The sequence below is a fragment of the Larus michahellis genome, chromosome 10 (assembly GCF_964199755.1).
Source record: "Larus michahellis chromosome 10, bLarMic1.1, whole genome shotgun sequence".
In the NCBI taxonomy this organism is placed as follows: Eukaryota; Metazoa; Chordata; class Aves; order Charadriiformes; family Laridae; genus Larus; species Larus michahellis.
This window is the reverse complement of record NC_133905.1, coordinates 10,640,037-10,663,710: the sequence shown is the minus strand read 5'-3', so window position 1 is coordinate 10,663,710 and position 23,674 is coordinate 10,640,037. Positions and strand designations below refer to the sequence as shown.

At 46.4% G+C, this 23,674-nt stretch overlaps 1 protein-coding gene across 4 annotated transcripts in view; it reads left to right on the top strand.

Moving 5' to 3' along the window:
- The window catches only part of FRMD4B (FERM domain containing 4B), a 144,364-nt gene that overhangs the window by 84,007 nt on the left and 36,683 nt on the right, over positions 1-23,674 (top strand). For 3 of the 4 annotated variants that reach the window (XM_074602806.1, XM_074602807.1, XM_074602804.1), the window contains exons 4-7: positions 221-313; positions 4,357-4,441; positions 16,440-16,496; positions 17,480-17,502. In XM_074602806.1, the coding sequence (XP_074458907.1) occupies positions 221-313; positions 4,357-4,441; positions 16,440-16,496; positions 17,480-17,502 (258 nt within the window). Of the gene's footprint in view, positions 1-220; positions 314-4,356; positions 4,442-16,439; positions 16,497-17,479; positions 17,503-23,674 lie in introns of those variants that run through there. The other variant, XM_074602808.1, reaches the window with a different exon arrangement.

Sequence of the window (23,674 nt, the reverse complement as noted above, 5' to 3'; positions counted from 1 at the left end):
AAAATGTAATTGCAAAGTGTTCCCTAATGTCCAAAAGTGAATTGCATCAAAATCTCAGAGTTAAGAAAAAAGGAAATAATTGGTTGAGATGTTTGCCTGCCTCAGAGCTGAATCTGGCACTTTTTAAAGTAACACTTGGTGTGAACACAAGCACTGAAAAGAGCCTGTTTCTGTATTTCCCATCCCGGTTTTTAACCACCTCCCCAACCTGTTTCCACAGAGGTCAGAGCGTCTGGCTGCAGCTGGATCACCGAGTCCTGGACCATGACTTGCCCAAGAAACCGGGCCCGGCAACTTTGTACTTTGCCGTTAGGTGAGTAATTGTTTCCACAAAGAAAACATTGCCACTTGGGTTTGTTTATCACCAGAGGTTTTTGTTTAAAAGAACTGATTACCGATTTGATAAAGGAAATAAATGTCAAAGCGATGTATTATTTTTAGAAGGAGATTAGGTGCTGGATAAGTGCTGCTCTCTTTTGTATCTAACTACCAAAAAAAAGTCGTTTGGAACCTGCTACTTTTTAAACTGTTACTAGGACATTGTTCCTAATTTGTGGTTTGGGTTTTTTTTCTTTAAAACTCCATATTTTAAAGATCTCCTTTGCCTGCTTTGTCTTTAATAGTGCTAAATTTTAATACGGTTTGTTTAAGCAATTGTACTTTTTCGTCTTATGTTTATTTAAGGGTTGTCTGTACTTGAAAGGGATTGCTGATGGCTTCTTTGCTCACACAGCTTAAGCCAGTCCCCAGGAGAGAATAAAATCCCTGGCAAAGTGATGATTTTGGCCAATGTAATTGCATTACTTTAGGGCTTTTGCTGGCAAAGCTCTGCTGGTTAAGGGCCTGAAAAAAACCATGTCCTACGAGACAGAGCTGTGCTGGCAGAAAAGACTAAGCATCATATTCTTAATATTGTTGGAGTTTTTGTTTTCCTTGCAGTCTATGAGAAGAACGAGAGCAAACTGACCTCATTCGCTCTTCATATCTCAGTCAATTTATGCCTTGTGTGCTTAATTATTTGAAGTGCTTCCAAGGCAGAGCCTCTGGTGTAGTTGGGTCGGTTGGCACCATCATCTTGCCACGTCCTCTGCACCCTGGTCATTGAGGGAACCATTCAAACAAGTGGCACTTTGTTTTTGTTGAATATGTGCTTATTTGTGATGGAGTTCAGAGCTGCGAAAAAATCCATTTTAAGAGGGATGATGGGCTCTTCAATATATTCACTGTTTTTGATGAGGATCTGGGAGGCTAAAAATCTATGAGTGCCCAAGAAAGCTGTGAAGGTGATCATATGCCTTGAGCATTTCTTTGGTTGGGATTAATGCTGTTGGCTCGTGATGGTCACTTTGGCCCTCTCTGTTGCAAGATGGTCCTCTACAGGACAGGCTGTTCAGAGACCTGGGCAAGAGCTCATGTGTGAGGAGTGGGCTTGGAAAGATCAACTTCTAGAAGCTGTTTTTAAGCCTGACTACTCCAGGGTCATGAGATCCAAACCAAGCAATTAGGAGCCAAGGAGGTGGGCAGTGAGTGTGGAGCAGGATACAGAAATAACTAGCAATACAGAAACCGTCTGATCTGTAGAAAATAACTATTCCAACAGAAAAGCCACCTCAAAACCTGCAGCACTCTACTTGGTTACAACTTTTTGGATAAGTAAGCGACCCCAGGCCTTTGCTCCTATGCCTTGGTGGCCTTGCCACGGCCTATGCCTTGGGTGGTTTGTTCAGACACTTATCTTGTGTGAACACATTTGCCTTGTCATAGCCTATTCCTTAATTAAACTCCCTTGAGAGCAGACAAATACAGAGCTGTAGCTGTGTGTGCCTGTGGGTTGAACGGAAAAGCGTAGTTGGGCGTGGGGCAAGTGGCATGGAGGGGCTGGGCAAGTATAAGGAGGCAGGGCACTGAGCCGCTCTTCTCATAGCAAGTGGCAAACGTGCAACAGCATCAGTTCTCAGTATCTTTCAGCGCTGTGCCAGACAGTTTCCAGTAGCAATACTGGAAATGGGGGCATCTCCAGATACCTGTTATGACCCTCCTTTTGTTCACAGCTCCCCAGCCCTGAGCTTTTGTCGTTCAGTAAGGACACACACGATAAATCCTTTCAGGCTTTAATTATTTTTCTTCAGCTGGCATAAAATCAAGCCAGTCAGGTGAGTTTTCATATAGTACATGTAGCTGGTTTAGGATTTATAGACATAGGACATGCAGATTTAGGACTTAACAAAAGTGTTTTTCTAGTTTCAAAGATGCTGACAGCATCAGAAATAAAAGCAGAATATGTACTTTATGGTGTTCCCTAACATGTCTGCCATCCCCTGAGCATCCTTATCTCTGTGGTCCAGTGTTCCCCATCTGTACTGTGGTGATAAAGGCGTACAGCTTGTACCACGGAAGAAATAGAGCACGCACCCCTGGCTGGGGCAGGGGCAGCACCTCCCCAGTGCCCTCTCCCTAAATCCGTACTCTGTACCACCAGTGACTGGGGCTACCTCTCTGCAGAGCTGGAGGTATTATCCTGCTTGTGAGGATGTCAGCCACGTCTGGCTCTTAGTTGAAAGAAACTGCAAGTGCAAATGAGGTCATTAGTTGAGGAAAAATCACCGTTTTGGTACAGCGGAGGGAGGAAGGCTTCAGCAGGCGGAGGAAGGCTTCAGCAGGCTGAGGAAGGTCTATGCTGTGAAGGGCTGGTCTGGCAGCAGGTTGGGAAAGGATGAAGAGTGAGGCTCCTGCCCTCTGGTGCTCTGCATTTTTGGAGAGAAACACTCAAGTATACTTAAAGTGAAGTTTAGCAAAGCTGTTGGGGAAAAAAAAAAAGTAAATTATATCGGGTGTGATCAAGAGAGGGTGGAAATACCTGTGGTTCCTACAGTTCTCGGTGAAAGGTGACTCATGGAAATGTGAAATAGCCTTTCAAATGTCTGGGGCAGGCTGCTGGGGTTGGGTCTGACCCTTGGACAGGCTGCGTGCCTGTAACGTGGGTAAATTATCTCCTTATCCTGCAGAGGCGTTCTGGGGAGTACTTTAAAATTAATTTGATGGAACATGCTGTAGGAATGTGAAATATTAAAACAATTACTGTTTAATGTGTTGCTTGTCTCAAGTCACAACCTAAATACTGCGTACGTTCCTAACACGTGCGGCAGGTGCTAGCTTTACTGCTTCCTGCCATGCGCTCCGTGCTGCTCCTGGGGACTCCTTCCAGTGTCTTGCAAATCATCTTCACCAAGAGATCAGTGGCTGGAGCTTGAGGCTGTGAGGAGCCTTAGGAGCACCATGGGACTGTGGGAGGGATTGGCCTGGTTCTGATAAACATAGTGGGCTGCGTGCCCTGTGTTGGCCATCCAACCCTACTGCTAGCAAAGGCGAGATACTGAGAAGCCCCGGTGTGGCCTGCACTGCTGGGGCAGTGGTGGTGGTGGCCCAAGTCTTTTCTTGGCTGGGAAAAAAACCGTACCTGCTGTCTAGCATCAGGTAGGAGAGTCTGGACCCAACACATTCATGCTCCGTAAGGAGCTGGAGCACAGGTATCCTGCTTTCAGATCCAGCTAAAGGAGGATTGACAGGACCACCTTCACACAAATTTGTCTCTTTTTAAACTGACTTGGTAGTTCTACGCTCCTCAAATTATAGATGTGTTTTCTCCGCACCATTTAATGCATCTTGGCGCTGTTTGGTTTGATGCCCCGAGTGAGTCAGAAGCGCACGAATGGGTTGTGTGCGATTTTTCAGAGTGACAGCAGCATATGTGATGTTTGGTGTAGTTCTATAACAAACTGGGACCCATCTGCTGGCCTTAGCTGGGCCAGAGTAACCAGTAATGGGATTGCTTTTGTTGGTGGTGCCTCTGTGATGCACTCGGGGAAGAAGAGGCTGGGGAGGAAGGCAGAGAAAGCTCCATAGAGTGGTGCCTGCAAGGCTGAGCCAGCTTGCAGCCCTTCCATGTAAACCATTTGTTCTAGGCCTCTCATCATCATTAGGATGATCATTAGCGCTGGGCCAGCGTTCCGACCTGCAAGACGCTGTTTGGAGTCACCTTTTCCACTGTGTTCTATCTGCATAGGAGGGATGGGCTTTGCTGCTTTAGCGTTCGACAGGGTTTTCGAGTGAGATGAAAAGTCATCAGATATCTACGATCTAGTGAGCAAGGAGTTTGCTATTCCTTGTGTGCTGTCGGCTGTGCTGTTGGCCCTCCTAATGGGCAGGAAATTAAGTGCAGTAGCTCATAGTTCCTCTGTGCTATTTTATTACTAGAGAACAAAACATTGAGGAAATAAAATGATTTGGGAGGAAGATGACACCTATTCAAGAAAGTAACTGTTTGGGTTTGGTTGTGTTTTTTTTTTTAATTTTCAGATTCTACATTGAAAGCATTTCCTTTCTCAAAGACAAAACTACAGTCGAGCTGTTCTTTCTGAATGCCAAGTCCTGTGTGCACCAGGTAAGCCCCAGCGTTCCTTTGGAGCTCCTTATTGTGCCTCTCCCATGTATTGCTCCTCTGCCACCTACACAGCCCTGCGAACTCACTAGGGGCTGTGTCTAATTTTTAGATCTTATTGAAGTATTAAAAACTCAACGTGCTTTCTCTCCTCCTTCACTTAAATGCTGATGCTCCAAGCAAATGGATAAGGATGATGATGGTTTCTTTGTCCTGTTTTTGCAGCCCCGCTGCGTGCTCACTGCACTAGAATAAGTCTTAAGTACTCAAAAGCTTTTAAGTTGTTTGAAATTTGGGTTGTAACTTCACAGGTAGGCTCTGTCTCAGTGGCGTATCCTTCTATACACTGCATAGTAAACACTTAAGGCAAGCAACTTCTTACTGATTCCAAGTCAAACTTGTCTCAAGAACAAAAGCTTTCTGAGGAAAGTCCTACGCTGTGGACTTGGTTCCTTGTTCCCTGATTTCCTGCCTTAATGCAGTGTAGTAGTAAAGTAATAAACGCTATGAAGTAGTAATCAAAACAAGTTATTAAAATACTTTTAATATTTACTCTCTGCCTAAGAAGCTTCCACTGTTTTCTTGAAACGTGTGAATTGGTAGAACATACCTTTAAAAGTTACTTCATGATATGGTAGCCAAAACCTTAAATAAATAAATAAGGTTGATCTGCTACAGATTCATCTTGGACTGAAGAAAGGGTGGTGTGGCAGCCACCTTTGTCATGCCCTATTAGCAGCTGCAGTTCAATGAACTTCTCTTTAGCAATACCTGATGTTTCTGGGATTTTCCGGTTAATGTCAAACTCAGGCCTCTGGCTTTTTTTTTTTTTTAACTTGAGGTTCAATCAGTCTAAAGGGGTCACTTGGTTCTTACAACCTTTTCTTGGAAAACAATCCTGTATCATTAGCTGGTGGTGGCGCTCAGTGTAGTAAAAAAAAGTTTTTACCTTTAGTATGCTTCATATTTCAGAGATTCTTATTCGGTATCCAGTATTTGTTATTTTATGGTGGGATCAGAAACCTGATGTGAAAGTGGTTAATGGCAAAGTTGTGACTGCGCTTTGTACAGGAATTGCTTTCTGGAAGAGTAGAGGAAATTGGGGCCTTTTTACAGCATGATAAAGTTTTAAAGATGTTTGAAGAACTTGGGGCCTCGCTGGTTAAGATTAATAAAAAGCAAATCTCCATTTGGCACATCTGCCATTTGAAATGAAGGGTCTTGGCAACTTGTCATCCTTTCAGGGAAAAATGGAGTGCTTTAAACAAAGCGCAAATAATTTTGGAATTGGAAAATGGGTCTGGTTTTAGATGGAATGTGAAAAATGCCACTGCTATTGAAACAAATGCTGTCAACATCAAAACATTGGTGCAAGTATATGTGTTTATGTATATGCATAAAGCATAAGAGAAAGCAAAGAGAGAAGCATAAAAAACCCTCCCTCACTGATCATAGACACACATGTCATCAAACCAATAAGGAGTCACTGCTGGCCTGGATAAATATTATTATCCAAGCAGCATAACTTCATATTACTGACATGAAGTGCTGATAGCACGAGAAGCGCTGGTGATGCACGGAGTGCTGCAATAAGCAGACTGTCCATCATCTAGTTGAGTTCAGGGCTTTGGGAGCTGGGAGAGGTTTGAACAAAGGCTGGTTCATATTTCCATCCCCCCCCATGGCTTGCAAGGTGTGTGATCTAATTAGCACCAACTCAAAGTGCCGGCTTCCCCGTTCCTGCAAGCAGAACTGCCAGGAGCAGAGAGGGTTTTTTTTGTCATGTGCAGTTTCTGTGGGCAGCGGAGGGACAGGAGCATTGCTTCCTCCTGAGAGCAGGATCTCTGCGGGCAACACGTAAGGAAAGGTGAGAGCTGACGCTCTGCCTGCAGCGCTTTCTGTGCTTGGGTGGCTCCACAGCCCGGCTTCAGCAGAAGCCAGGTTATTTACTTTCAAGGTGACTTTGGTCCAGTGGCTTTTAACCTTCAAATTAAGTCTTTTAAAAAATAAATTACCCTACTTGGTAAACTTATGGTCAGTCGTTAGGTTTCAAGTAGTGTGTGAAGTGAATACCAGCAGATCCCCAGCTCCGGTGAAGCAAAGTGGCTGATGCTCACTGATGACAGCGAGGAATGTTCCCTGGCATTTCTCAGTTGTTAGTCCAGCTCCAGGAGGTTAAACCTGCCTCAGCTTAGTTTTTCTTTATTTTTCTTTTTTTTTTTCCCTTGCTGCATTCGTGGAGTGAGGAAATGCCAGTGCCTCAGAAAGCAGCAACCTACCCCCAGCCCAGAGCTTGGGGATGCTCCTCAATGCACAGGGTGTGCTGGAGGATGCCCTACAGTGGGGCCGTATCCTAACCTGGATCTTCACGTGAAGCTTCTGCTCTGTGTGGGCTTGGGAATGTGGCTCAGAGGATAAATGCTGCAATACCTGGGGTGTGAGAAGACCTGCCTGGATAAGATTGCTTAAAAGCCAGTTGTGTTTTTTTGCTTTCACAAAGCTGTTTCCAAAGTTTTCATGGTACCTTGCTCCCCATAGGGGACACAGTGTGTGAAAAGCACAAATCCTGGGGTGGTGCAGAGACCTGATGCTTGAAGGAGTTTGTGTTTGTGTTCTTTTGACGTTCCTGAGCACTGGCACGTGTTGACAGCACAGCAGTGTGTAGGTACCTGCGCTTTAAAGGAAAATGATGCTTTCCTGAGCAGAGGGTGAGTGGGTGATGTTGCCCTGCATAGAAGATGCTGCGTGTCTATGCTCCTGCCAGCATGTAGGGATGCACCACAAGGGCCAGCCGAAGGCTTGGGCAAATACAGCCGGCGCGTTGGCAAAGCTTCGTGCCAGTCCCTCCTCTGGAGGGGATTTATCTGTGGCTTACCAGGTTCAGGGGATGCATCATAAATGTATTTACAGTAATCTTTGAGAGATCTGCGGGCAATCCTGTGTGTGAAATCCTGGAAATGGCTGTATCTATTCAGAGAACGGTACCTCCCTAGTGAAGTCCGTCATCTCTGGGTTTAGGATGGAGCTGCTGGGCAGAGTGTGTTGGCCGTCTTGTCCCAAATGACTCCAGAGAGGTTTTTGCTCCCAACTGAATAAAAATTCAGAATAAATAATATAACATATTAAATATATTAATTATTAATTCTATAATATATTACAAAGTATGGCTTCTGAATAATAAATAATGGAATAAAAACCTGCATAAAAGTTCTGAAAACAGCAAGTGTGGCTTGTGCTCTGTAGCACACAGCTGCCCTGCCCTTCCTCACCTTTCAACTCCACATTCCTTCCTGCAAATCTCTCTGCTCCTTTCTGCAAATCGGGCACCACTTTCTTCTGCCAAGAGTTGGGGGAATCTGGGGCTTGTGCATTTTGCAATTTCTGTAGACATTTTGGCAAGGGAGGGGTGAACAGACAATAAAATCTCTGCTGCCAAAAATGTATTTCTTTCTACTCCCCACCCACTCCCCCACCTCCGTGCTCTTCTATACAGTCAAAGCTCCTTTGTGCCTCCGGGACCTTTGCTGCCACACGCCAGGTTTGTGCATCCTCTATGACCTGTGTTGTTCTCGGTGCAGTCCCCCGCTCTGCCTTGCCCTCATCCCCCGCGAGCAGCTGGGGAGCTGGGGGGGATTCCCCTTTGCCCAAAGCACAAGAGGGCTGAGACCTTATTTTTACTTTTGCGAATCATGTTTTAGCAGCATTACAGTTCTGCACCCAGAGCAAAGAGTCACTGTGCACTGAGCACAAGGCATCCATGGCTGCTTCTGTCCACTGCACCCCATCTTATCCCCATCTTAACCCACCACCGCATCAGCACCGGCCTCTTCCTTCTGCAGTGTGTAACGTAACACGGCTTTACAGGCCTGGGGAATAAACCTTCTGTGTTGGATTTGCCAATGTGACCCATTGAGCATTTGCTTGCCCTCCCCCTGTCTTCTTGCATATAATGCAACATTTGCTGTTACGCTCGTAAGAGCACCCGGTGTTTCCTCGCTGATGGTGCATGCACAAACCTTGGCCTTCAGCCGATACCACAAATGCTGCCAGTGCTCTCACCATATCCTCCTTTCATGTTGAGCTGCCCATCTTCCCCCCCTCTCCCCGGTCTGATGCTGCAGTCCCCAGGCCCTCTCAGTCCTGTGTGGTCCAGCCAGCTGCCTGGCGCCTGCTCTCCAGCATCCGTGCTCTTTGGGCTGGAGCTTGGAGAAGCCACATCCACTGCCGGGAACAGCTTGGGCCACCGAGCAGGAGGTAGGAGCTGGTAAAACTTAGATCTCCAGGTCTGTGGAAGGGCTTCCTAGTTGACTTGGTTTTAAGTTTGTTTATCTACATGTATTTTGGGAGAATGCAATGGTTGGAAGGAGGCTTTTTGTATGTCTGGGCTCTGTCTTCTTACGTGCCTCTCTTTTCAAGGCTTTGAGAACTGCTGCCTGAAAACTTTCACTGGTGACAACTTCAATTTAAAAGCTTTCTTTGCTGTCACTGAATGTAAGAAGCTGGGTTTAGATTTATAGCCATCTCTAAAATCTACTGTACAGCTGGAATTTAAAATAGTGGAAACCTAGCACTTAGTTTCAGGTGAAATGCGTATCTCAGAATTGATGTGTTTGCACAGGGGAGCTTTGTAACATGTTCAGTGTGTTATTTCACAGCCCATGACCATAGTTGGGATACTTTTAAGGAGGTGGGTCGGAACTGGTCACACACATGTTGATGATAAATTTGGAAAGATAAATTAGTCTTTTCTTCTTCAAAACAGCCAAGTTTGGAAAAATAACACCCTGCTTGGCTAGTGAAGCACTGTCAAGTTTATTATGCATTAGAGCTAACCTCCATATAGCTCTGCAGCCATACGGTTGACTCTTTGCCAGTCCTTAAAATATGTTCTGTAAACTAAGATCTTGGTCAAGTTGGCAGTGTTCCCCTTGTTCTCTCTATATTTGGGTGTCAGGGGGGTGGTGGTGTTATTTATTTAATTTCCCATTTGTTTCAAGGACTTGGCAAGAATTGCTTTAGAAAAAGAACAATGTTAAAGGAAATGGAAGTTTTCGGAGGAGTCTGTGACCATGATAGCTTCATGAACGGCAATGCTTGCGAGCACTTGGCAGCCTGAAGACCAGTGCTTACCAAGAAGAGCTGTTGAAACAGACCCCTGGTGTGAGCATAAAGCCTGGCTGGCTTCCAGCTTGTGCAGAGCAAAGCGGTCATATATCAGAGAGCTCTCGAAAGTTTTATGACAGATATTTCCTAATTCTCCCCCATCTCTAGGGAAAGGGGAGCGTTCCCATGTAGCCTTGTAACACTGTGTAGTCTGATCCTAGCCAAGGTTGTTAAACTGTGCTCTAGCCGTTGCCTGTCTTTGCTGTTCTGCTTCCGAAGACAGCACGTGCAAAACCCAGGACTAGGATCAGGAGGACCAGCTGGCCTTCTGCACCTTCAGGGCTGCTGTCTTCCATGGGTGCTGGCAGCCACCTCCCTGGCCCAAATCCCCCAGCATCATGTCAGCAGATGAGAAGGATGGAGCATGGTTATGCCTGTGAGCAAAATGTGCCAGGAGGAGGAGGTAGGACCCCCATGCTGATGTAAGCTGGCAGATCTCCGTGGGGCCGCCCTGTTCGCATGGGGCTGTGCTGGTGGCTTGGGGATGGACTTGGCCATGGTGTGGGTATAGTCAAGGGACTCTACAGAGCACCTCTGAGAGCAGTTGAGTCTGGTCCAAGGCTGCCTGCTGTAAAGGCTGATGGTGCCCCAGGGACCTGTTGAGGCCCTTGCCAGGGGAGGTGTAGGTTGCGTCCTAGCTGGGCTGGCCCATTGCATAGGAGGTTTAATTGGTTTGCAGCCAGTTTCCTACCTTGCATCTTTTGACGCAGTCATCTCCTCCTGGGTCTAACTACAAGTGTTAATTGCAATGGAGAGGTTTGCACCTTTGATCTCCTGACCACAGGATGCTGCGACAGCTCAGCTAGTTCTGTTGTTGGTATGTGTTGGGTATCTCACCGTGGTGCTGCGGTAGGAAAGCGAAAGGCTGTGATTATATGTTGGGTCTAGTGACGCTTGCCATATACCCTGCCTTGCAAACAGGGAAGTCCTTTATGTTCTTCCCCCATTCTCTGCTGTTAGTCTTATATTAATGCAAGAAGAGCAGAACTAAATGTGCTCCTGTTACACACAACAGTGTAGACAAGTCTCAGTAGCTCCTGCTGTCCCTGGAGTTTCATCTAAGTGTTGGCTGAAGCACAAAATGCGAGTAAAGGCGATGGGTGAGGGTGGGTGGCAGAGACAGCAAAATAAAGGGCTTAACAGAGAAACCTGAAGGTTTTGTTCACCGTGAGGCACTACCAGCTTTTCTTTTGGCTGGGCTGGCCTGAGCTGCTGAGGTGGGAAGCAGCCAGGAGAGAACCATGGTGTCCAGTGCATAGGCACTGAGCTGTGTTTGGCCTCAGGTCAGGCGCTCTCATGTCGGTAGGAAGGGCTGTGGGGCTTAGTGGATGAAATGAAAGATGTCATGGACCATCTACATGCTGTGAGGCCTCCTGAGCCATCCAGGCTGTGCTCCCCATGGGGTAGACGCAGCATGAGTGCAAATCTGAAGTGCCCTTTTGAGGAAGGTCAGAAGGGCCAGCCTTTAATTTGCTCTTACAAGAGCTCGTATTCTGCATCTCCTGCTAGTTTAGTGCCTTATTTTCCCCCGCCTAATGCACTGCAGGCGGATACTTGCTTTGCTGTGCTTTTTCTCAGCCTGGTGTTTCTGTCTTTGGGAAATTGGTCCCAGTTGAGATGCTCAATAAAGTTTGGAGTTCCCGATGTAGCAGGGAATGGGATGGGGTGTCTGGTGTATCGCCAGGGCAGCATGAACAGCAGGTGACACCACAGGGATTAAGACGTAGGTGTGAATGCCGGTAACCGGTACGGGCACTTTAAAGTTGGAGGGTTATTCGTTTGCTGCCATTGTTTGCCTCCTTAGTATAATTACCCAGCGCAGCCATGCCGACAGAGCAAGCTGTTGAATTGCCTGACCTAGTTCCTCCCGCGCTGCTCAGCCTGTGTCGTGTAACAAGTTGTGGCCAACAACCCCTCCCCTCCCCAGCCCATCCCAGGAGCTCAGGCCACCTTTGTGCAGCCTCTGCTCCCCCAAAAAAAACCTCCAAGGCTGAAAAGCTGCTAAGCTTTCTGCGCTGCAGAGACCTGCTTTTGCATCCTCTGGCTGTCGGGACACATCAGCAGGGGTGATGGATCTCTTGTGGGAAGTCACAGCGGTGCTGGGTAAGGGCACAGGCACAGGCATCGCTTTCTTCACTCGTGCTGCGTCCACACCCAGCTAATTGCCTCCCTCGGTTTGAACATCGTGTTGTACGCATTTGGATCCTTCCTTTCCCTCTGCCTAATTGCACCCTTCTTTCTCTCAGCTTTTTTTAAACACCTTTCAGTCATCGCAAGTAATTATGTACAATATTGTGGCTGTCTGCAGGCTATTCAATCATAGTGTGTGTATATTTGGGGGCATCTTTGGTTAATATAAATTTTTAAAGGGGTTGGTTTGAGGGAAGAGGTGTGTTGGTATCTTAATTCTCAGATCTCCACGTGAAATGTTTTTGTTAGTCTTTAGCCTCTGGAGGTTATGTGTGCGTTGAACGAACTGTATCAGTTTTCATTTCTTGCTCTGGCTCTGAAGAGTTAAAGATGACAGTTCCTGTGTGTTGCTTGCTTTTTTTTAATCTGCTTTAATCTAAGTTTACAGTCTAAAGATTTGCTTAGCACAGTTAATGCTCATCTGACTATCGTCACTCTTGATCTCTGTTTTCATCAGGATTTCAGACTTGTATCTCTGTGACAGTAAATTCTAGTGTTTTTGCTGTGTCTAATGAGGGTTCACTGCTCTATTCATGACCAAGCTTGTGATTTTTATCACATTCATAAGTCTATGTCTGTGCAGCAAAAGACTCGAGCTCCTATCTGAATTGGGGGCTAAATTCTGCCCATGGGCACTGAAGGCAGAAGTTGTCCTTTACTAGCCATAGAGATAGTGACCTATTCCTGCTCTATGGCAATTGCCACCCGGTTTGGACATCTGCTACAACCTTTTATTATTCTGATGTTTGTCAGGACAACAAAAGCCACCACCTGAATCTGCTGGACCAAATGCAGTGTTTAGATAAGCCAGTAGCCTTTTGGAGAGCTACATAAGAGGCTGAATCTGTCTTGTTGGTTAAAATGATTGGTCCCAGTGCAAACTCTAATTGAAGAATATCAGTTTCATTCCCCCCTGGAGCTGCACCCGCTAGTCTGTTTAAACTTATTTGCATCTAAAACCTAGAAGTCTCAGATTCCATTATCTGAATTACATCCATCTACTTAACCTCGTGCTAGTGACCTTCTTGCCACTTGGGATAAATCTAGGAAAACCTTCCATCTTCATCTTCAACACGTGGCCACGAGAGCAGTCACTGCCCTGGCTTCTAGGCCTGCCCCTCCCCCCCCACCCTTGCTCACTGAAGTCTCAGCTAAAATTGGGCTGGCAATTACAGGCATTGAAAATGAACCTTCTTACAGCCGTTTTCCCCCATCTATTTTTGAAATCTGACCTTGCTGTTAAAGGCATGTGAAAAGAGACCCCCATCTACTGGCCTTGGGGCTGGAGGATGGTTATAAAATCAATGAGGGAGTGGGGAATAGTCATGGTCCTGCGCCCCTGAGTGACACGTATTGCTATATGGATTTGTGTCAAGCCAAGGGCTGTCCAAACTCCTTGACAGCCAGGGCAGGGCTGGATTACATTATAGCAATGGCCAATTGGGGAACCAGATGGCGAATAATTGTATATTATGATGGAAAATAATTCCAGGCTCAGAGGGGAATTGTCCAAGAGAGCGTCACTTATATATGGCATTAGTCTGTTAGATAAAGGCTGAGCTGGGCTTTGGGATACCTTTCTTCAAATCCTCATTCTGTTACTCAGCTACTGTGTAACCTCAGGGCAGTCCCTTTGCCTCCCTGCATCTGTTTTCTTCTCGTTTCTCTTTCATTTGGCCTCATTAAAGGCTAGGGGTTCTCCTGATTGCTCTTTGGGGTGGGTTTTTTTGGTGCAGAGCCTCCTTTAGAGCCGCCCCAGTCTCCTGCCACTGTTATTGTATGGTGACACGTGGTAATAATTAGGACTGGTCTACCCTGTTCTGAGGATTGCAACAGCTGGAGAGCCATGGCAGCAGCCCTGCATCTGGGATGTCCTGTTTGTCCCCTTTGAAGGTCAAGATGCCTTCAGTGTCCTGTTTGAGAGAGGTCGGGTTAGGGAGGACCTTCTTGCCTGTTTGCTCCTCAACACAGCTTCTAAGCAAACGTGTTCAAAACCGAGGACATCATCACAGCAAAACCCATGCCATGAAAGCAAGGACTGAAACTTCATCACCTGAAGAAGGCAGTAGTCCTTCAGCCTCTCTGGTCTCCTGAAACCCTAAATTAAGTGGTTTGTGGGATCGCTTTTAACATTTGTGGCAATGCCATAGCAGCCTAGTAAAGTGACCAGCATTTCTTGAACGCTTGTATTTAGGACCACGTAAATAATCATAGAAAAGCAGCCTCGTAATTACTATTGCTAATTAGTTAATGGTGGTGAGGTGCTTTGAAGATGAAAGTGAAGAGGTGCTGGGTTATTAGGCCCCAAACACCCCTGTAAGGCCAGCAGCAGCTATTGCTATGGGTCAGCAGAGACTCGCTGCTGCAGTTTTGGTAAAACACAGTTTTCCTTGGAGCCAGTAACAAAGAGGGCCTTTGATGTGAGAATTACATTTAGGTATTTAAATCTCGATGAGTTTCTTGTATGTGTAAGAGGTGACCAGCCGCATGTAGCTGATTCTGCCTTGGGGCAGGGAGATGGTCTTGATGAGTTTTTAAGGTCCTTCTGGCCCTGTTTTCCCTGATTTTGTGGTGCAGGGACAGCTTTGCTGAGCTAGAGCCCGTCTTTCCTGCTGAGCGGAGGTTCCCTGCGATGGCATTTTCTCATGCCGGTGCAGCAGAGCACGGGGCTGGGATGACCTGATCTCCCGTAATCCTTCCACTGCCCCACAGTTGGCCTCAGAGGCTGTTTGAGCAGATGCAATTTCAGCTAAAAAAGGGCAGCTCATATGTGCATGACAAAGACTAACCTGATACAGACCTGGAAGTAACAAACTGCCTTAAAATTGCACCTACGTGAAGAGTGTCTGGGCTGCAATCCTTACCTCTTCTCTTAAGCATCAACATGAAAGAGAACTGAAGGAAGGATGAATTTGTAGCGCTTTTTTTTTTTTCTCCTAATTTGTGATGTGCCCCTCCTCTTCTTCTAATAAAATATGTCTGGGAATGCTTTGGAGGCTACTTCTGCATAGCTGTTGCCACACCTGTTGGGAAGGGGAAATTCCTTGTAGTCTGCCATTGCAGAGCAGCCCGGGGGAGCGCTGCTGCTGGAATGTTTTATTGATGACAAAGCTGGCAAAAAACAACTTCCCTTCCATGAAAATTGAATTATTTGTTTGTTCACCTTTGAATTTAGTCTCTGTGGGCCAGACCTGCAGCTGTGGTAAATTAGCTCAGCTCCAGATGTGCCCTATATATTTTTGAGATGTCATGTCCCTGTATCTGTATGTAATTCTGTAGATCTTCCTGCTACCCTGGTTTTGGCACTATTTCAGCTTTTGGTCTGCTCTGTCCCCTCATTCATTCTGGGGACAAAGGATGTGTTGGGATCTTGGTGGTGGGAGACTGGCATGGCGTCTGCTATCTTCACTTGCAGAAGATCGATAAGATCAACAAGGAAGTTGGTGAGGGACTCTTTAGGATGTCAGGGAATGGTAGGACTAGAGGGAATGGATTAAAACTAGAGACAGGATGATTCAGACTGGACGTTAGGAAGAAGTTCTTCACCATGAGGGTGGTGAGACACTGGAACAGGTTGCCCAGAGAGGCGGTGGAAGCCCCATCCCTGTAAGTTTTTAAGGCCAGGCTGGATGGGGCTCTGAGCAACCTGATCTAGTGGGAGGTGTCCCTGCCCAGGGCAGGGGGTTTGGAACTTAGATGATCTTTAAGGTCCCTTCCAACCCTAACAATTCGATGATATACTGCAGTAGGTGCAGTAGCTTTGATAATCCAAGAGTCCAACTGTAAGTGCATCTCCTTTACTCTTCCAGTGCTACTGTTAGTCCCAGTATAGAACCAAGACCAGGGGTTTTGCTTGTAAGAAACTAACTTTGAAAGACTCTACTTAAGCCTCCAAGCAGGGGGGAAAAAAAAGAATCCTTGTGTAGTTTTGATGGTTTTGGCATTTATCAACTGTCACCAAGCGCGTAGCGCTGTCAGGACAGGACTGGTTTTGGAGTGGGGTCAACACAGGAGATTTACAGCATGGGGATCCATGCAGTTTTTCGTCAACATTGTACTACACTTCACTTGCAAAGAACCCGGAGGCTCTGAGATCCAGATTGTGTGGGGCAAAGGAAGCTTAGTTCTGCTGTTCTTGGGATTAATAAATATCGCTTATCTAGCATCAGGGGTGTGCATACCACCATCCCAACAAAGAACTGCGGTCCCTGCCCTGAGGAGGTGCTTCAAGCCATAAAAATACCTCTGGTTCAACCCTGCTGCCCTGCTTCAATGGCCAGTGTGCCAGGGGTTTTTTGCAGTGTGCGGGATCAGGTCCCTGACCAGGCGTGCGCAGCCAGGCGCGGTAACGCAAACCAGCGTCCAGCAAAACGCAATAAAAGAAAGATTTGTAAAGAAAACACGCGAGGGGGAGAAAAAGGGGGAGGGCTTGGGGGGAGGAGAAAGGGGATGTCCCGCTGTGTTTGTGTATATGCTGACAAAAGGGGGGTGGCTGCCAAGGGGATGCGGGGAGGGGACTGGGGGTGGCACTGCCTTTCCCGCAGTGCCGAGAGCGGCCCCCGGAGCCCCCCGTCGGGCCGGGGCTGTGCGGGACACACACACACACAGAGACACACAGGCTTCATGTCCTGCTCTTTCCCTGCGACAGGGGCAGATTGAAGTGGAGAGTGAGACCGTCTTCAAGTTGGCAGCCCTCATTTTGCAGGTAAGCGGCTCTTCCTCCTGGGATTTGGTCGGTTTTCTGACAACGTGGACTTGTTTTAGCTCAGCTCCCCGCTGCCTTTCTGGGTTTTTTTTTTTCCTTCCCTTTATGAAGACAAAACCACGCAGCGTTGTTTATAGTCTCTGTACTTGAGGGGAGGGGGATGTCTAAAAAAGTTGGGAGCTGTTTTTCCTTGTAGGCAAGTGAGAGAAATGTCTATTTGGGGAGTTTTAAGTTGAAAGAGGAAAAACTCATCAAGGGAAGTCCTTGGCAGCTTTCTGTCCAATTTATCACTTACTCTAATTTAAATATGTTCTGGAGATTTGGGAAGAAAAGAGTATAATACTGTAGCAAAAGTTGCTATATTATGCCTGTGAGTCTTTCAGAACGTATGTTTTTGATACCTCTCTTATGATGAAATATGTCAGGTTTTCCTTCTCGTAATCGAGATTTGTTGTACTCAGACTTAAACTCTGGTTGTTTATCACTTTGCATGAAATAAAAGTCTACCTTTAAAATGTTGAGGGGGGGGTCTTTCCCAGTGACAGTTTCTCAGTGACAAAGTGCTACAGCAAAGCTGCAGTGGCTTGATCTGCCTGAACAGTTTTCATCTCGAGCGAGCACAATTCCTCTCAAGTGCTGACCTGTTTGTAAAGCCGACCTTTAGCTGGATGTGGTTGGCCAGAGAGAGAATTGTATTTCGCTTCTTGTGCAGTAAAAGTGACATTTGATTTGCAACGTGAAATTCATCCCCATTCTGGAAGCTGTTTTATTTATGGTGTAGGTGGATAATCTACAGCTGGAAGTGTAAAGGGCCGGGTTCCGTTCTTGAATACGTGCAGGCAGCCTCCATACTTTGCAGGGAGGGTAGCTGGGGTCAGGATCTGGCCATGGAGCTGCGGGAGTGGGGAAGTGAACAATGCTGGGAAAATCGAGGACTTTTGAAGAGCTCATGTTTTAATTCTGTCACTGTTTTTCAATTGTAGGAAGCTAAAGGGGACTATTCCAGGTAATAACATTTTTCCTTTCTAATACTCCTGCACTTGATGGATGTGTTTTTCTGGGTTGGCATTGTATTGCAAACAATCAGAAATGGGGGTAAAGTCCAGCCACAAGCAGTGGCTGAAGAAAGTGATATGTGCTGCTGGGCTGGATAAAATCTGAGTCTGCAGGGTGAGTAATGCCTTTTGTGAGCAGGCTCTGAGTCAAAACAGGTTTGGGTTTTTTGTTTTGTTTTGTTTTTTTTTTCCAGGCCATCCTGCTTTGCTCCCCTCCCCTAACGCCAAAGTGGGATGGGGAGAAAGCTCCCACTCTTTCCTACCAGAAATGCCGTGCACTGTGGCTTGGGTCTAGTGGGGTGACTTTGCCCCCAGCCCTGCCCGTACAGTGGCAGCACGTTTGGAGGAACACAGAGCCTGTCAGCTGCCGGTGCTGGACATCAATGAGCTGCTTTCTTCTGCAGCTGCCCTGGGGGCCTCCCCCCTTCCCACACTTGACCCCACAGTTGTTGTAGCTGGTGTGCGACCCCATTGCTGGGGCTTTAGCTGTCTGATCCTGCATCATCAGACTGGGCTTACCCATGGAAATCACTTTTTACCACACACTGGTTATAATAATCCCCCCGCAGGAGGTGGGGTCGCACTGGGACCTGTTAGAGCCAGGGGAAAAGACCTTCAATTAGCAACAGCTCACTAAGCAAATAGAAATTCAGAAGGTTGGCTTTGGTCACGTTAATATTTTACTACTTGCTGCGTTTCCATATGGGAAGAGAGGTGTGTTTACGCTTTAGCTACAGTGGCTTTCAGGAGCCATACTTTGGAAATGCACAGTAAAGAGCTGTCTGCTCAAATGCAGGGAGCAAGTCACGTCCAACTGCCAAAGCCTGCGGCAGTGACATGCTCTGCTTTCCCTTCATTGTCAAGTAAGTGCCAGTGCTGCTGCCTGAGACCCCTTCTTCTCCAAATGTCCCTTCTCCACTAAAGGACATGCTCTGTGAAGTCCATCACAGCCTCCTCCTTTTTGTTGGCGTGCTGTCACGCCTGCCAGGAGGAAAAGATGTCCTTGTGACCAAGATGAACTGGATGGGCCGGCTGTACAATTTCTGTTCCTATTCATGCTGTATACCTGCTTTGTGACCCACGGGATATTGCTTATAGCTGCAGTGTGCTGCTTTTTTCACTAGAAAGACCGCTCATGTTGCCTGATCTCACAGGGACACACTAAGACACCCTAAACTTAACTGAGTTTAGGCACAGATAACCAGGGAACCTCCATTCACTTGACAAGAAGTAACTGGTTAAGCTGTAGCAACTGGTGGCACGTGCTCGAAGTTCTCAAGAAAAGGGGTTAAGGTTAAAAAACTGCCTCTGGGGTGAAAGCCTCCCGTATGTGGTTTAAACTTCACACTGACTCCTTATCATTTGCCATAAATAGGTTTGTAAGTATTGCCTCACATGCCCAAGAACTGCGTCTGTGGTTATTTTCCATGCCTCTGTGGACAGGTTGCATGGAGTGGATTGCCCGTGGTTACCTTCCAAAGTATTTAAAGAAAATTGGAGGGAAGAACACTGTGGTACAAGACTGATTTCCCAAGTGCAGCTCTTCCTTGAACAGTTGCATGAAAATAGCTGCAGCAATTGTTTCCTCGATTAAACAAAACATGTGTTGTGCCTCCACAGCAAATGAGCACAGCCAGCTGTCCCAGGCCCAGCAAGCGCACCAGAAGTGAAGGAATTTCATGTTACATATCACAAGTGGTCGTTTGGACCACTGCTGATAAAGTACTAGCTTAATTACCGGCGTATCTTAAAGATACTGTGGGACTGGTCTCCCCTGCCAAACTAGCCCTGATCCAAAGAACACCTCCTTGCAGCAGTGCCTCTGTTTGCAGTGTCTTGGGTTTGGCGTGTTTGATGTAGTTTGGCAATTCCGCTTTGAATCACTTTCTGGAATGTGGCTCTTGCACCATTTCTGCTTACATGAGAACACACGGGTTAATTTTAATTTTTTTAAATATAGGATTAGTGCTGAATGAATGCGGGTAAATACAAGAATTGCCTGAAGTCCTAGAGGTTAGCTTTCTGGAAGTGAAAAATGGGCCAGTCCAGACAACACTGGGGATCTCTGCCTGGCTGATTTTTCACACATCCCGTAGGAAGCTTTTCCATGGGGACAAGTCCCGCAGTGGGGTCACCGTGCGGTATTCCCACTGACTTCGGCTGGGAACAGGCAGATCAGTACCAGTGTCCGAACGCTCCAGACTCCTGTGGCTTTGCAGTAACCTTTCTCCCAGCCCACTGCTCAAATTCTCAGATAACGTCTTGATGGCAGCGAGCAGCAATCTCCCGAGAAACATCCTCCCCTACCCCGTGCTGAGGGGCTGAGTGCATTCTTTTGAAATCTGTTTATTTTCAGGGAGCAAACCTGATGTGTGGGCCGCTTGGAGAAAGTAAAAACTTATGATTTCTACACCAGAAAGATCACTCCAGAGGGGGATTTGCAGTCTGATAGCACTGACAGCATGAAAACAGCAGGGTCTTTGGGGTTTGGCCATTGCAGGTGGTTTGCAGCAGCACCTGGGGTCCTGGGCTGGGCTGTTAGGACAAGGGTATGCGCCTTATCATTTGAAGAGGCTTTTTGTGACATAAACTACCCAAGCCCCACTTTGAGAGGACCCTGGCTTTTAAGACATCTTGATAAAACTTAAGTACGTGCTTCAAAATTGCACCTGCAGCACGTCCACTGCCTGTGTGCCTGTTGGGGCAGCTCGGGTTGCTCAAAGGCGGTCTGAAATGACAGCGGGAGGAACAATGAAGGAAGATGACAGCAAACACGCACATCGGTGTAGCTCACCACATGCCCGGTTCCTTTTCCTGTGTAGCGAACAGATGATCCTAGCCAAGATAATTCCCTCCTGTGTGTGATGAAGAGCATGTCGCAGGGTTGCTCAGTGAGCCGTTCCTCTCCCCCTTCCATGGGACAGTGTCAGGGCTGCCACGGTTCTTCCCAGAGTCCTGCAGCTGTGATGCTCCCAGCAAGTCTGAGATGCTGGAGATCCCTGTCCCTCTGCCTTCTTGTCCGATGATTGGGCACATTTTGCTCGAGAGGAGGGATGTAACGCTTTGTCTTCACTTTTCAGTACTCATCTATGGTTTCCAGTTGATTGCATCTGTTTAAACTGAATTTCCGTCAGTTTTCCTCCAGCTCCTGTAATAAGAACCCAAAGCAAAGTATTAGTCATTAATAGTAGTTTTGAAACTCTGCATGAGTTAATTGTACTCCTCCACTCTCATATTTGTAAACAAAACAGAAAAAGCTCCAAGCTTGGTTTTACAAAAATCTTTGGTTTTAAACTCTATGCAAGGGTTTTAAAAAGAGAATTTGACTCAAGTTGCAGCTTCTGGCATGGCGCAGTTTTGGGGGGGAAAAGAGTCCATGTTCTATTCTAGAAATTTTATTTAAATTTTAAAGAAAGCTAATGTCTTGGCAGGCAAGCAATATAATAGTCTGGTAATTATTCATCATGTAAATATGTAACACATAAAGTCTTGCCTCCTTGGGAAATAAATGATTTAGTTGTATTTAGTTTACAGACTAAACATCTGCCCTCAAAAATGCTGTACAATAGTATATAGTTTTATTTTTCTGTGTAGCTTGATGAAAGAGACAGTTTACAACCGAGATATCCTAGATGCTATCCTTCTACTGTTAGAAAAATGTTTATTAAAATCAGATTAGCTACAGGGACTATATAAGGAAAGCAACTTTTAAAAAAGAAAGTTTATTTTCTGACCGATAATCTTGGATCGTATTTTCCCCAGTAATGTTTCCAGGACTGAAACCCAGCCGTGCTCCCTGAAAGTTAATTAAATTGCTGGAGGAGGGCTTCTATATTTTCTTTAAATAGCTGACGCATTCGATTTTGATTCTGGCCTGTGGGCTGCAAAGATAACTCCCGACTGGTATAACATAACACAGACAAAATAATGAATTCCTGATAGCTGACATGTGCAAGGCACCGGGGTTTATCATTACATGGGTGATAAACAGAGTTTGTAAAAGGAAAAAGGTTTGTGTGAAAGATACTCCTGTGAACTGCAGCTATGGAGTAATTGGTTCAGAAACTCCTGAATTTGAAAACTTTACTGAAGGGGGGAAAAAATGAAGTGCTTGGTCTAGGTGCAGAAAACTGGTATTAATAATTTGCTCCTAATTAAGAGTGAGTGCTGACTATTAGATTTTTGTGTAGCATTTGTTTGGGAAGGTGACTATTTTGCCAGACAAATTGGAAAATCTCTTGATAGAATAGAATGTGGAAAAGCTAATGTGGGCAGTGCTAGAAATTAGCTGTCTGAAAGAAGTTGTTAATTGTCTGATGGCAGAGCACCTGTTCACTGTGCTGCTTACCCCAAGGTTAAGGTAGCTTCAGAAACGGGACACACCTGAGGTTTGTTCGAGGCAGCTTGTCCAGCCTGTTTTTGGAAATCTCGCCAGGTTCATATGACCAAATCTCCAGGTGTGGCCATATGCAGGACTAGGGTTGGAGCAGAAACACAAATTTGGACCAAATCTCCCAGTTGTTCCTGCTCCCCTCTTCCAGGTTTGCATCCTGGAGAGGTCGCAGAGGGCTCAAGGTGGGTCTGGTGGCATGGATGGAGCCCACCTCGTGTGTGCCAGCCACTGACAGGCGCTCAGGCTGCAGGGCTGGGATAGAGCTGGCCTAAAGAAAGCCCTGAAATGGGTACAGCGTGGGTGTCAGGTCTCCAGCACAAAGCCTGTTGCTCCACAGACCTGCTCCTCTTAGGCTGCACCGTTGGGGAAGGAGCCCAGTTGTGAACCATTCACTGGAAGCTCTTTTCCAGGACCGTTGGGATTGTGGATGGGTTGCCAGGGGACATCTGTGTGGGTCTCCAGCAGAGACCAAGGATCTGGGCAGTCTCGATGCCTCTTTCAGCCCCTGGGGGTTTTCTTCCGTGTTTATCGGTGGGAGACACAAAAGAGCTGGTGGATCACCGTAGGATTCACTCTCCAAGCATCCATCTGGTGCCTGTCATAGGCAGCACTGTGGTTTAGTTTTCGATTTCCTTTTCCGTGTAAGTGCACTCTTTAAATGCCTGCGCACTGATACTTGCAGTGGCTTTCTCCAGCGTGACCCGCTGCTCCCCGTGGGCTGTGGTTCCTCGCTGGAAATCAGTGCGCCGCACTGCCGCTGCAGTTGTGCTCCTTGTGCTCCGTGGCTGCTTGTTTGCCGAGTTGAGTCATTGTGTATTTTGCCTTTCAGCTGCCACTCTGCACGCTTTTTCTTTAAATGCCTTGCTGGGCGCTTGCTCATGAACCATTAACTCTGTCTGGGTCAAACCCAGTTGTGTGCTTTCCTGAGCTTGCTCTTTTGCAGTAAATAACTAACTTGAAACAAGATAAGCAAGGATGTATTAAGTTAGAACCTGTTTGCTGGGGGGATCGATTATTTATTTCACTTTATTTAGGAACATCTAATGAACCGAAGTAGTTAATAAGCAAGTTTAGGGAAAACCATGTTTGTTATGTATTCCATACAATGATAATGATTCCCCTGCTTGACAGGTATTGGATACCCGCTTTCCCAAAGAGCTCTCTGCTTAATGGAATTTTATGCCACCTTCAAAGAAAAGCTGGTTGAAAACTGCAGTAATTTTTCTGTAGCAGCGTGCAAGTCTTGCTTTTCTTGAGGAGTCACTGCAGTTTGGTTTTGGGGTCCTACACCCCAGCGTGCCATGGGGAACAGGTAGCTGAGGGAAAGCAGCCTGCGGAGGGGAGCTGGGCAGGGGGATGCTGAGCTCCATCTCCCAGAGCACTTAGACAGCAGTTCTGAGGTGAAAATGTTGTTGTTGTCTCCTGGTGCATTATTTTTCAATAAGAAGTACAAATTCACTATGTAAACCAGGTGCAATTGCAAAAAAATATGTATCTAAGACCCCAATTTTCTGTTAGACTTTCCACAGCAAGTTGTTTTTTTGTACTAGTGCTACTTGTAGATTCATACAGTTCAGGGCAGACCAAAGCATGCATCGTCTCTGCAATGATGTAATTTTAATGTTTTATTCCAGTTTCCTACTTTAAAGCAGTTTTGCAAGGGCTCCCAAGGAATTTGTATAGTATGCTTATTATGCAGCAGATGAATTAGGTGGAAGCACTGTGGGTGA